The sequence below is a fragment of the Portunus trituberculatus genome, chromosome 46 (genome assembly GCF_017591435.1).
Source record: "Portunus trituberculatus isolate SZX2019 chromosome 46, ASM1759143v1, whole genome shotgun sequence".
In the NCBI taxonomy this organism is placed as follows: domain Eukaryota; kingdom Metazoa; phylum Arthropoda; class Malacostraca; order Decapoda; family Portunidae; genus Portunus; species Portunus trituberculatus.
Window position 1 is genome coordinate 7,070,798 of NC_059300.1, and position 13,954 is coordinate 7,084,751.

At 38.7% G+C, this 13,954-nt stretch overlaps 2 protein-coding genes across 4 annotated transcripts in view; both read right to left on the minus strand.

Moving 5' to 3' along the window:
* Nucleotides 1–1,573: 1,573 nt before the first annotated feature.
* LOC123520121 lies at nt 1,574–11,424 on the minus strand. Of its 2 annotated transcripts, none has more exons than XM_045282052.1 (3): nt 11,235–11,424; nt 3,728–4,214; nt 1,574–3,086 (listed from the first exon to the last, which is right to left on the minus strand). In XM_045282052.1, exons 2-3 carry the CDS (start codon nt 4,180–4,182, stop codon nt 2,297–2,299), a joined length of 1,245 nt encoding a protein of 414 aa, XP_045137987.1. In that variant the 5' UTR covers nt 4,183–4,214; nt 11,235–11,424; the 3' UTR covers nt 1,574–2,296. The 2 variants fall into 2 exon arrangements, with proteins under 2 accessions (XP_045137987.1, XP_045137986.1); XM_045282051.1 differs by having other exon boundaries at nt 11,230–11,424.
* Nucleotides 11,425–12,124: 700 nt separating this feature from the next.
* LOC123520122 (peptidyl-prolyl cis-trans isomerase FKBP10-like) overlaps nt 12,125–13,954 on the minus strand; it is a 5,268-nt gene continuing 3,438 nt past the window's right edge. For both annotated transcript variants that reach the window (XM_045282055.1, XM_045282054.1), the window contains exons 3-6: nt 13,670–13,833; nt 12,891–13,125; nt 12,515–12,678; nt 12,125–12,252 (exon numbers count right to left, since the gene is read on the minus strand). In XM_045282055.1, the coding sequence (XP_045137990.1) occupies nt 12,209–12,252; nt 12,515–12,678; nt 12,891–13,125; nt 13,670–13,833 (607 nt within the window). In that variant the 3' untranslated portion in view covers nt 12,125–12,208. The remainder of the gene's footprint in view (nt 12,253–12,514; nt 12,679–12,890; nt 13,126–13,669; nt 13,834–13,954) is intronic.

The window sequence follows — 13,954 nt, forward strand, 5'->3', positions numbered from 1 at the left end:
AAGAAATTCTGCTGATATATACTAGACACTTCAAGGAACACACTTAGTGTAGCTATAGGATATTTCAAATGCGTAGGAAGTGAGAACGTGTGTGTGTGTGTGTGTGTGTGTGTGTGTGTTTACCTAGTTATATTTACCTAGTAGTACTGTACAAGGTTTGAGCGGGGCTCATAGTCCCGTCTCTGTCTGTCTCCATTTATCCAATTTTTCTTTAGTCATGCACATTATGACGCTGTAACAACTTCATCACTCAATGCATTCCACTTTTCCATTCTATTCACACACTGCCTCATCCTAATCTTCTTTACATGTTCTCTTGTCCTTCTAGCTTCTGTCACCAGCACCAGGTCTTCCTTGTCTATCTTTTCAATGCCATTTACTAATTTATTCATGGTTATTAGGTTTCCTCAATCTCTTCTATTTTGTAAGGCTGGCAGTTCCATTTCCTTCAGTCTTTCTTCACACGTTAGATCCTTCTGTTCCGGCACCATCTTTATAGCAATCATCTGAATCCATTCTAATCTTCTTGCATCTTTTTTAGAGCTCAGTGACCACACCACTGCTTAGCTTAGAACATATCACGCTTGATAATTTTTTTTTCATCATATCTTTGTTCATGAACTGAATGCCACTCTTATATCAGTCAATATTTTATATGCTAATCCAAATATCTTGTGTTTCTCAAGGTTCAGATTTTCTTGTATAATCACTCCCAGATTTTTTTCCTCTTTAATCTTCATTATTTGTTCCTCTCCCATCAGATAGTTCCATACTGGTCTTCTCTTACTCTATTCTAGTTCCATTACGTGACATTTCTTGGCACTGAGCTCCAATTTCAGCAAAACAAATTAATATAACTGTTTACCCCATTTTGAATGTCATTTACACATCTGGAACATAATGGGGGCTAACACCGACCCTTGTGGCACTTCACTTGTTACTTTACCCCAAGATGAGTACTGTATGTATCTCTGATCAGAGTTCTCGTCTGTCCTTCAAATAATCCCTTATCCAATCTAACAAAATTTCTGTCCTCCTACGCTCCTTAACTTCCAAAGTAGTCTGCTGTGAGGGACTTAATCAAAACCCTTTTTTATGTCCAGGTATACCGTGTCCACCCATCCATCTCTGCTCTCCAGTCCTTCCATTACTCGAGTAGAAACTTAATAAGTTCGATACACGTGACCATCCTGTCCCAAATCCAAATTGTCTGTTCGATATATCTTGTTCTTCCAGATGTTTAACCCACTTTTTTTAATAAAAAAAATCTTCCCCACAACATTTGACACTGGTCTGTAATTTAATGGCTCAGTGTGTGTGTGTGTGTGTATATATATATATATATATATATATATATATATATATATATATATATATATATATATATATATATATATAAAAGACTGACCAGGTAGTAACCACAAATTTCTCATATCCGTACAAGATTGACCTCTTATGGGTTAATGTCGGCAACATTTCATCAAGAAATTTCCTCGACAGCTGGCACCATTTCCTCCTATATTTGGAGTCTACATTTCTTTCCTTCTTTATGTAGTGGGCAGAGAAACAAAAATTAATAGTGATATTATATTAAGCTCAAAAACCTAAAATAAAAAAAAATAATTTAGTAAATACTTTTTGATCACATAAGGAATAGGACAAAAAATCCTGATTAGATAAATCTTGCACACAATTCTAATAATGATGACAACAGTTAAACTAATCATAACTCAACTGTAAATGAGGCCACAGCTGGAAATAATTATGGCAAAGAATATTATCAATACTGATACTTCTCAAAAATTCTATCTTAAAAAATGTATTTATTTTTGACAAAGATTACCAGTATTAACTCTTATAACAAGATGGATACTACCATCATAAGATGAGATGTACAGGAACAAGTAGGTTTATATATGCTTTACTTAGCTTGTCAAATAAAAATTAAAATCCCTACTAAAAGCTTATAACTTAAAAATGGTACAAAGAATACCAGTAAATTAAAATATTTTTGACTATTTAGCCTACTCCACATTTTTATTCTCTCCAGAGGAGATTGTCACTCAAATTATAATTACCACAATATTAATTATGTATACTCTGAAAATTAAAGTTCATGTTTTACTTAAAATCCAATACAAACAAGATAATGACTTTCCATTACAATAACCAAAAGCTGTAATTATTAAATATCTCCATAACCTTCCTGGGATAGTCATTAATTCTACTTCACATCTACTCCTATAATTTCATAAAAATTCAAAAAGCATTCACACATGAAACCTAACTATTATCTTCAAGGCATATGAATCAGCTCTTCAATACTTGGTATCTGCAGGCTGCGAGACACCTCCATTGGATTGCCAATAACAGTCTTATATTGGGTGGAGGTTTCACCAAGCCGCCAAATATCTCTGGAAGAGTGCTCAGCATCCAAGTAGGTAAAAGGAAACAGATTAGGGAGTTCAGAGGTAGCATCAAACCTTTTCCCACTGCATGGAAGCAAATACCTCCCTACTTCTGTGCCTTCCTTAATAGGTGGTTTCATGTCCATATAATTTATTGAAGACTCAGAAAGGTCATCAGAGGTTCCAAAATAGTTATCCTGCAGATGAGACTCTGATGTTGAACCAGACAGACCATTTTGGCCAATAGTCAACATGTTCAAAGATGGAAAATCTGGATAAAGCTCTCCAATGGAACTGAGCTGTTCATTACCATACCCAGTGGAACTGAGTTGTTCATTACTATTGCCTGAAGAATTTAAAAATGTCAACCTATCTTCTGCTGCTTTATTTGCATGAAACTGTTGTAAGTTACGAATAATTAAATTATCAACATTTACAGGCTTTGGTGACATTGATGATACAGTCCTACTAAGTCCATCTAGCTGGGAATGTGACTTGAATCCCCTCAGAGCAGCAATTCCATCTTCATCTGGATCATGAATAAAGTGGCACCGGGCACCATACTGACAGTAGCCTGCACCATGGTAAGTGCGACATAGGTCCGTCTTGTATCTTGGGTGTCGTAGAACAGCACGAAGCTCACGAAGACCATGGGCAAATGTGCAAGCTTGTCCAAACCTGATGAAGAAATCCTTGATAATTCTCCACATTACTTCATGCTCCCCTTTAAAGTGTAAATATGAAAATTTAGAAAGTCAAGACATATTATATTTAAACCCAATTGCTTATGTCAATAGAGGAATAAAAAAATAAATAAATAAATACCAATAATTTCTACCAGAAAAAAGTTTTAGGGACAAAGCTACTGACAGGAATAGGTAAACTATATATCAGATGCGATAAAAAAAATAAATAAAAAAAAATAAAAAAATAAAAAAACAGGTTAGTAGTAATTTGGGATTTTAAAATGGTCACTAAACTGTAGACAAGCAGAATAATTAATTGTGTAATTGTTGTACAGAATCTGCTAGGGCAGAAAAGCAATGGGAAAACTTTAATACGAGTGAATGGATATGAAAAGGGTTTGATCCTTATAGGGCAGAATCAAACACAAGTGGACTACAGTAAGACATGCACATACTCAGGAACCTTATCAAACCTATTTCTTTGCACGCTGAAAAATGTAAAAATTAGAAAAACAATTAAAAAACTTGATTTGATTTTCTTTTAGTATATAGTGACATCCATGATCTTGTGGCAAATATTTTATGTAACAGTATACAACAGTGATTGCAAATATCAGCATAACAGATCCTTACCGACAGTCTCCACTCTCTTCAAAACTTCTACAGAGTTCAGTCTTGTAACGCAGTGGGTTAGACAGGCGTGGTAAGACTTTCTTGCCACTACCAACATTGCTATCCTTGATGCTTTCTTCATTGGTACTAATGCTCTTAATGCCATTGCAACCAAGACTTAAGCAGTTAAGGCTCTTCATGCTATTACCAAAGGTCACAGGCCATTTATAATGCTTGTTTCGGCCACAGAGTGTTGGTCTATCTTCATTTGCACTGCAATTGTTACAACTGCCTCCATTTCCCCACAGTGATCTGCGGGGTGCTCTAGTACTTGACTGACGCACTGGACTGGAGTGGCTGAGAGGTCTGAGAGATGGGCTTGGTGGTGATGTTCTGAATCCATTGGACAAGTTTCTATGACTTTGGATGCTCTGGTTAAGGAAATAGTTTCTACCATAATTCTTGCGGTGTCCCATGATGCCTGCTGCAGTTTGCTCCAAAATCAATGCTGAAATAATTAATTCTCATAAATATACAAAACAATTTATTAATCAACCTATTCTACAATATGCCTTTTTATCCACATTTCTGGTGCTATTATGAACGTACTAATGTACTGCAGTTTTTACTTGTGCTAGTCTTGAAAACTCATTTAGGTGATGGTAAATCTTGATTAGCACAACTACCTCAAGGAAGATGGATAGGTGCCATAGGACAAAGGGAAAGCAGTCAAGTAAAAAAAATACAAAACACATGGATGGCAAATGGCAGCCATTATGAGCCAGCTTACTCATTACTCCTCTAATGAAGAATACAGGGTGGAGCAGAAGCTGGGAAGCGGGGGGGGGGGCAGACACTACAGGACATCATAGGAGTTGGACCTGGAGCAGAAGAGCGTAGGCCTGCCTACTTCCAAGAGTTGCACCCAGAAAGGATGCTGGGACATAGACGTGGTACAACTTCACATTGTGTATCCATATCCCCCAGCAAGGAAGCCATGGTATCAGAGGAAGGTGTACCCCTTTTCCCGTACTGTTTAACATTACTAGATCCATCTTATATTCTTGTACCAAACATATCAATCCTATATCTTCCTCTACTTGGTTATGCGACCATTATCCCAGATTACCATTATACAAGTGAGTTACTTTTGGTCACTACACACATCTCACCCAGCACTTCTGATTCAAACTAACAAGGAATGGGGGGGTGACGAGGTTTTCAGGGATGATTAGAACAAGTTAATAGCCTTCCTAAAAACCATGACATTTCAAATGTTAAATATCTATCCCTATCATTCAGTAAAAATTCATCCATATACATAATTAAGATACATCTCTCTTATTACACAGAAAATTGTCCTACTACTACATATTGAAAAATAAACTAACAATCAGGACAAAGTGATCAAAGATATATCTAATACTTCCCAAAATCCTCATACAACGGTGCTTCGACTTGCGAGTTTAAAGACGTTCCATGAGGAAGCTTGTATCTCAATTTCCTTGCAACTCAAAATCAATTTTCTAATTTAAATTAATTGAAATGCCATTACTTTTATTTTTTTGAGAGAGAGAGAGAGAGAGAGAGAGAGAGAGAGAGAGAGAGAGAGAGAGAGAGAGAGAGAGAGAGAGAGAGAGAGAGAGAGAGAGAGAGAGAGAGAGAGAGAGAGAGAGAGAGAGAGAGAGAGAGACTGTCCATGTTCCCTCAGCCAAAGCAAGACTTGTGTAATGAGAGGAACAGAGAGAAGAGGACACTAAGGTGACCCTTGGAAACTTAGAAACTGATATTTCTTTTACTTGTGGCTAAATTAAGCTGACAAAATGACGTACCAAAGTGACTGTAAAGGGTGCAATAATGTAGTTAAACAATGGAGGAGTAGATGGCTGGCATGCCAGATGTAATGATTGATATTATGTTAGATGTTTGGGGTACGTGTATCAGATGAATAATCCAGTACTGAAAATTAGCAATGTGTGGTGGTTCTGTATAACAGGTTAAAAAGAGGTCAGTAAAGAGTGCTTAGCAGGAGAGGGGGATGAGGATACTGCAGAGACGGAGAATGAAGAGGTAGATTTTTTTAATTTTTTCTATTCTTTTTTATAAAATTTTATTGCAGCACTTAAAAAAAAAAATCCAAATTCTATGAGATGGAAATGTAGCAGCTTCATTGAGCTTCAAAATCATACCTCAAAATTGAAAATCCGTTAAGAAATGTTGGGAGAAGATACGATTTGAATGATAAAAAGTGGAAACTTAGAAAAAGGCATCATATATGTTTTTTAGGCATGTTTAGAATATTCTGTAAGACTCATATGGTACCTGGCCGCCCCTTCAATGATTGTACTTATTAGTCGCTCAAAGGCGAGGGTGTCTCCCATCCATGCATGGTCGGTACAACTTGTAATTTCCACTTGCACCGTTTGTTTAGACATTGTGAGGCAAAAAAGGCAGGTAAAATAGGCTGGATTGTGGCTTGCAAGGTGTGAAATAACAGGTGAGATACTCAACAGATCCTCCTCCCACAGTCACATGTACACTGAAATGGAAGGGGAGAGGGTGTGTTCCTGTGTACGCCATAGTACACATAGTACGCCATAGTACACATAGTACGATTCTGGGTTTGTCCCTCCCTCTCCTCCTCCCTCTGACTATTTCATGTCTACAATCAAAATTCTTCGTAATGATGTTTTCCATGCCCTTGCTGGCCTAAACCCTCGGAAGGCTTATGGACCTGATGGGGTCCCTCCTATTGTTCTCAAAAACTGTGCTTCTGTGCTTGCACCTTGCCTGGCCAAACTCTTCCAACTTTGTCTATCGACTTCTACCTTTTCTTCCTGCTGGAAGTTCGCCTACATTCAGCCTGTTCCTAAAAGGGTGACCGTTCTAACCCCTCAAACTACCGTCCTATAGCTTTAATCTCTTGCTTGTCTAAAGTTTTTGAATCTATCCTGAATAGGAAGATTCTCAAACATCTGTCACTTCACAATCTTCTGTCTGATCGCCAGTATGGCTTCCGTCAAGGTCGCTCTACTGGTGATCTTCTGGCTTTCCTTACTGAGTCTTGGTCATCCTCTTTTAGAGATTTCGGTGAAACTTTTGCTGTTGCGTTAGACATATCAAAAGCTTTTGATAGAGTCTGGCATAAAGCTTTGATTTCAAAACTGCCCTCTTACGGCTTCTATCCTTCTCTCTGCAACTTTATCTCAAGTTTCCTTTCCGACCGCTCTATTGCTGCTGTGGTAGACGGCTACTGTTCTTCTCCTAAACCTATTAATAGTGGTGTTCCTCAGGGTTCTGTCCTGTCACCCACTCTTTCTATTATTCATTAATGACCTTCTTAACCAAACTTCTTGCCCTATCCACTCCTACGCTGATGATACCACCCTACATCTTTCCACGTTCTTTCAGAGACGTCCAACCCTTCAGGAAATTAACAGATCACGCGGGACGCCACGGAACGCCTGACTTCCGATCTTTCTAAAATTTCCGATTGGGGCAGAGAAAATCTAGTAGTTTTCAATGCCTCAAAAACTCAATTCCTCCATCTATCAACTCGACACAACCTTCCAGACAACTATCCCCTCTTCTTCAATGACACTCAACTGTCTCCTCTTCCACAATGAATATCCTCGGTCTGTCCTTTGCTCATAATCTTAACTGGAAACTTCACATCTCATCTCTTGCTAAAACAGCTTCTATGAAGTTAGGTGTTCTGAGGCGTCTCCGCCAGTTTTTCTCGCCCTCCAACTGCTTACTCTGTATAAGGGCCTTATCCGTCCCTGTATGGAGTACTCTTCGCATGTTTGGGGGTTCCAGTCAGCTTTGCTGTAGGGTGGAAAGCTCTTCGCATGTTTGGGGGTTCCAGTCACACAGCTTTGCTTGATAGGGTGGAATCGAAAGCTCTTCGTCTCATCAACTCCCTCCTCTGACTAACTGTCTTCAGTCTCTTTCTCACCGCCGAAATGTTGCATCCCTTTCTATATTTTATCGCTATTTTCATGGTAACTGTTCTACTGATCTTGCTAACTGCATGCCTCCCTCCTCCTGCGGCCATGCTGCACAAGGCTTTCTTCTTCCTCTCATCCCTATTCTGTCCAACTCTCTAATGCAAGAGTTAACCAGTATGCTCAATCATTCATCCCTTTCACTGGTAAACTCTGGAACTCCCTCCCTGCATCTGTATTTCCAAATTCCTACAACTTGTCTTCTTTTAAGAGGGAGGTATCGAGGCATTTGCTCCCCTAATTCTGGCTGACGGTTTTGGCACTTTTTCTACTCTTTGGAGAGCCAGCGCTCGTGGGCTTTTTTCTAACTTTTTTTTTTGCCCTTGGCTGGCCCTCTTCCCTACATAAAAAAAAAAAAAATAGTACTAAGTTGCCAGCGCCCACCTTTCCTTACCAAAGAAACCACTTTCCATGGCTTTTTACATGCTTATCATCATCATTTATGGTACAGAGTGGGGAGGGGGGAAGCCCTGGGCTGTAGTGGGCATGGCAGGGGCCCTTTAAAGTTTAAATACCCCACGTATTTTAGCGTATTTCCCAAAAATACTCCATCACTAAGTTGCCATATGTTTGGGGATGCTTTGGTGGTGTTTTGGGCATTTTCGATATTTTTCAGATTTTTCAATACCATGGCCACCGGACGGTCCCCTTAAAAATAACCCATAGGAAAGAGCCAATAACAGAAACAGACTTGGATGTGGCTTCATTATTAAAAGACGATGGAATGAAATCTAAGTGAAAAACAGTAGTAGAAGAATGCAAAGAACTAGACATAATGGCAGCAGCACAGACAGGATGGCATGGGGAAAAACAGCCTGGCAAGAAGGATGAAAAGGAATAGGAGTGGTGAAAAAAGGGAGGAGATGGAATTTTGACAAGAGGGAAAATATGACATACCAAGAAATACAAATGAAAAGGGATGGTACTAATCTTAGAATTGAAAATAGAAATATTCTAACAGTCAAGTTAATGGTAATAAAGAAAGTTGCAAATCACAGTAGTATATGGCAAAATGAGCTGAAAATAGAGAAAATATGAAAAAACATAAGGCCCTGACAGAAATAAAGAAAATGGGAAATGATAAATGGATTATAATAGGCAATTTTAATGGTAAGTGGTTTAGGTAGGCATGAAAAATGAGGCGGTAAATGTAAATGACAAATACTCCTGGACTACTGTGAAGAAATTAACCTCGCAATAAAGAATTGGGAAGCTGAACATCAGACAACACGGGCGAGGAAATGTAGTCCAGATAGTGATCAACAACATATTAGTAAATGAGGACGTAGACAAAGAACAGACGAGTTTCTGGTCAAATGAAAATGTAGTTGTATCAGACCATATAATGATTGGTGTAACAAGGAAAAATTACAGAGGACAAGAAATAAGGGAAACTAAAAAGTGGAAATTCTAAGTGGGACCTCAAGGAAGCCACTTAGTCAGAATACATACGAGACTTAAACACAGCAATGGAAAAAGAAGAGGTATGTGGGAGAGAGAGAGATGCAAGTGAACAGTAATATGGAATGTGTGGTGAGGAAAAGGAAACTGTGGAGCATCTTATGATAGTTTGACAAATATTAGGTGCAAAGATAAGATCTGGAAAGGCATGTAGAAAGAATCATAGGTAGGGAACAATGGGAGGAGAGAAAGAAGGAAGACAAGAGGATTCAGAACATTACTAGGACTGAGAGGTGACAAAGACATTTAAATACTGAGGCACATGAAAACATTTTTCGTTGAATGCTGGTCAATAAGAGACCAACTTTACAGATGGTGAAAGGAGAGATCTAGGAAGCAATTCCAAGCTTCACTAGTCCAAAGAAGTGAATCATATTTGAGTATTTATTTTATTACCTTTACAGATATGGAGGAACTTTCTCAGTGAAGTTCTTGATGGAGATTAAGAGTTTCCATAATAAAGAGATTTACAATATGTTGCATATAGTTTGGGTTGGGTTGGGTTGGGTTGGGTTGGGTTGGGTTGGGTTGGGTTGGGTTGTGAGTTGAGTTGGGTTGGGTTAGGTTCAACTGAACTGAACTGGACTGGGTTGGGTTAGTTCAGCTCAGGCTACACCATGTCAGATAAAGATAAGTTAGGTTACATTATGTCAGGTTTACTTCCGTTTGGTTTGCTTAGATTAGGTCAGGTTAATTTAAGGTAAGGTAAGGTAAGGTAAGGTAAAATTAATTAAGGTACAATAAGGTGAGGTAAAATTTGGTAAGGTACAATAAGGTGAGGTAAAATTAGGTAAGGTAAGGTAAGGTAAGGTAAGGTAAGGTAAGGTCAGGTCAAGCCAAATTAAAATTAGGTCAATTAAAGTAAGATATAATGTAAGGTAAGGTAAGGTCAAGTATAGTTCGGATTTCGTTCAGTTAGTGTTTATTATTAGTCCTTGTCATTCCTTGTCATGGCATGATTACATGTTGCAGTACATGTACTCACTTTACTATACGTTTATGGTTTTTACTTGACGGAATAGGATATTGTTATTGACTAGTACTTTTGAACGACACCGCAATATAAAGTTAGATTAAGTTCATATTAAATTTGATTAGCTTGGATAAGTTTGTTTTTATTCAGTTCGTCGGGGAGACCGAAAGTCTATATTTTACATTTCCTACAATAAAGTCTGACAAACGCCAATAATTTGGCACTGAAGAACCATGTAAATTTTTACCTTGCTTTCTTTTAAGCTATTATTTTCACTCAGTACCCAAAATTACCATTTCCATGGTCCACGCCTATAGATCCCGCTTCCCTCCAAGTCCTCAAGGTCACTGGGGCATGTGCGGAGATGAGACAATATGGAATATTTCCGATATTTTATACTCCAAATCTACAACGAAAAATAAAATAGTTTCATTATCAAACTGTCATTTGGTTCTATCGCAAACACAAACCAAAGCGACTCATATCCTGTGATCTCACAGACCAGTACAATGAAAACAGCCGGTTCCAAACTACAGGTCCTCGTCGAGGTTGATAACGGCCACCGACCAGGCGCCATTTTCTACCCGAGCACCATGGCGTTAAAACGCACTTTCTCTCATGTATTAATTAATTAAACCGAATATACATAATTTTAACATAAAGAACTGATGACTTGTAATCAACGACTATCTTAATCATCTAATATGGGAATAGTAGGACTAGAACGCCAGCACATCCTAGTCTCCATTCTCATCGTCTCTTGAAAGCTTCAATTGGCGCGTACTTCCCCGGCGTTTCATTGCCATGATAACAAACCACTTTCCATCACTCCCATCCTGCCTCATTACCGGCCACCTATGATGACCATAAATCCATGTCCCGTTCAAACCGTCAACGATCAGGATACGAAGGTCGGTAAATATTATACTTCCCTCACTTCTTTCCTTCAGCCTGACACAAAACAACTCAAATGACTATTATGATGCGTATATTAGCACTTCAGTTTATACAATATGAGAGGATCATCACAGTAATATTAATAAATGTTAGGAAAGGGTAATACTGAGGTAGTACCATAATACCTTACGTCTCCAGACCTCTCGTCGCCTTGATGTTTGATGAGCCACCACTGCCTTGGTCTGCCTCAGTTGTTCCGTCTCGACTCATATATATAACCTCGGTCCACCTCGCGCCAAAGCAATGTTCGATATACTAAATTCAAGGCTAGAGTGAATGATAAAACAATCCAATTTAAAAATACGTTAACTGAAACCCACAACATTATAATTTCTTTCAAAATGCTTATTTTCTCGTCCCTAAATATTAAAAATATTTGAGGATCTTGCTTTAATTTCAAGTAACACAGCAAACGAAAGTCTCTATGATACATTCGGACGTATAGTATGTCGGTTTTTAATCGCTACTGTGGTTTTAAAAATTAAATGTTATGTTAACTCATAGATGCATAAAATGACATTGCACAGGAGCAAAATTTGTTCTCTTTCTTAATTTTTTATTATTTTTTTTCTATAGAAAAGAAAAAAAGCTAAAATAAAATAAATTCATCATTTACAGAATATCATGCTGGGCTGGCTTACGCATGCATAGCCCAAATGGTTATTGGTTACATGATAATATGATATTGGTCTATACAGTGTATACTACAAATCTCAATATTGTTTTGGATATTGGCAGTACATACATAGGCACACTGATCATGAGAAACTCACTAACCAGTAGGTACACATACACTATCTACTTTCTCACCGCATAATATTAGGTAGTATAAGAGCATACAAGAATATGAAATCAATATCTTCATAAATTGATCTGTATATTATAAGGTAACAGAAGATCATCTATATCCGTACAAGAAATGGGTTTTCTGCACACCATGGCGCAAAATGTATCTGAAACTTTTTGCTCCATAATTTCTCCGACTGCATTTACAAATGATGCAGCTTTTGAATGTAAAATGGGAACACTAACAATGCAGAATGAAGCTTTTACTACCAATGTCATTTGTTGGCACATGTTCGGACTGCAGCAAGACAACGAGGCTCAGTTGATATTCAGGAGCTGAATTGTGAAGATAAGTGTTGCATCTGCGAAAATATTTACGGTATTAGACTAATACGACTATTTTTATTCACAGAAACCACCATTGCAACTTGAAACAGACTACTGTGGATTACTCAGAGAGAGAGAGAGAGAGAGAGAGAGAGAGAGAGAGAGTAAACCCGCAGACTCTCGAAACATATTACACTGAGTGAATTAAGTTCATGGTAGAAACTGCATAGAAATACAGAAATTCACACGGTATATCATGTTATATTATAATGGACAAGTGAAGCAACGGTGTCCTACCTGGCGGGATCACGCCGCCGGCACCCTTCTTGCCGTAGGCGAGGTGGGGCGGTACCACCAGCAAGCGGCTCTCCCCTACACACATGCCCTCCATACCCTCCTCCCAACCAGGGATAACTGAGCCTTGTCCCAGCTGGAACACGAAGGGTTCCCCACGATCCACGCTGCGCCAGGAAAGGTGAGTTAGTCAAGAGTATATTTGATGGCATGCAGTATACAGTAAATTATGACTCATGAGGTTGATATATAACAGTAACTTGGAACTCAACTGTATGTAAGATATATTGCGTTAATTGTACACAAACTGATGGGGCAGCAGAGACTAGTGTTTGCGGAAAAGGGCAATCACGAATTCTCAGAGAAACTGTTATATCACCTCGAGTCAAATTTCTTGGCGTCCACGAGCTGACCAGTGTAGTGAACGGTGAGAGTATCGCCGCGGCGAGTCACAGGGCTGCATGTCGGAGGCCGCACCAATGTTTGCACTACCAGCTTGCTTGGTGCAGACGGTTGCTGATGACTGGGATCAGGGCGACGCAGAGGCTGTTCTTCAGCCCGCACCACTTTGTCCGGTAGCTGCATCAACTCCACTTCGAAGATCAGCGTCGCGTCTGTCGGTCAGTTGATGATACAACATGGAAATTACTGTAAAGAATGTCTACAATGCTACCAATGGGATGTAGTTTTTAAAAAACCTAAAGAAGAAAGTTTTATAGATGTCATAGGCGTTTTTTCCAGTGTATATTAAGATCAACAATTCTACGTAAAAAATGCTAAAAATATATCTACACCTTTCCCGTCAACAAAAATCTAGCTTGGAATGTTGAGACGCAGTTCATAAATTTGTATCTCAGCACTAACTAGTATATGTTTTGTATCTTACTAATTCCGCAACAAGATGGTATAAAGGTCAGTAGTGCATTCATATATATATATATATATATATATATATATATATATATATATATATATATATATATATATATATATATATATATATCTCATGGTAAAGTTTGCATGCTCTGAACTTTCTCTCCAGCATGCTTGAAGTTAAGATATACGCTCGACATTCTTAATCTTTCAAAGCTGAATTACGGATTTTTATTTACCTTTCAGGATGTGCACAAGAGTGCACGGGGATACCACATCATTTACCTGGAGGGATGACGCCTCCTGCACCCTTGCTGCCATACGCGAGATGCGGTGGAATAGTGAGGCGGCGACTCTCCCCAACACAAGCGCCCTCCAGGCCACGGTCCCAGCCCTTGATCACTTGCCCCGATCCCAGGCGGAACTCAAATGGTTCTCCGCGAGGTCGACTAAGGAAGAGAATGAGAAACAAACTAATTTCTGCAACAGATAATGGGACAAGTTTTTCAAGGCCAAAGATTATTAAAGTACAAGAAAACACCATCTCTCTCTCTCTCTCTCTCTCTCTCT

Coding starts and splice junctions, on each gene's coding strand:
- LOC123520121 (XM_045282052.1), bottom strand. CDS start 4,182: ATGGGACACCGCAAGAATTATGGTAGAAACTATTTCCTTAACCAGAGC. Junction 3,087..3,727: donor GAAGAGAGTGGAGACTGTCG/GTAAGGATCTGT, acceptor TTTCTTCATCAG/GTTTGGACAAGCTTGCACAT.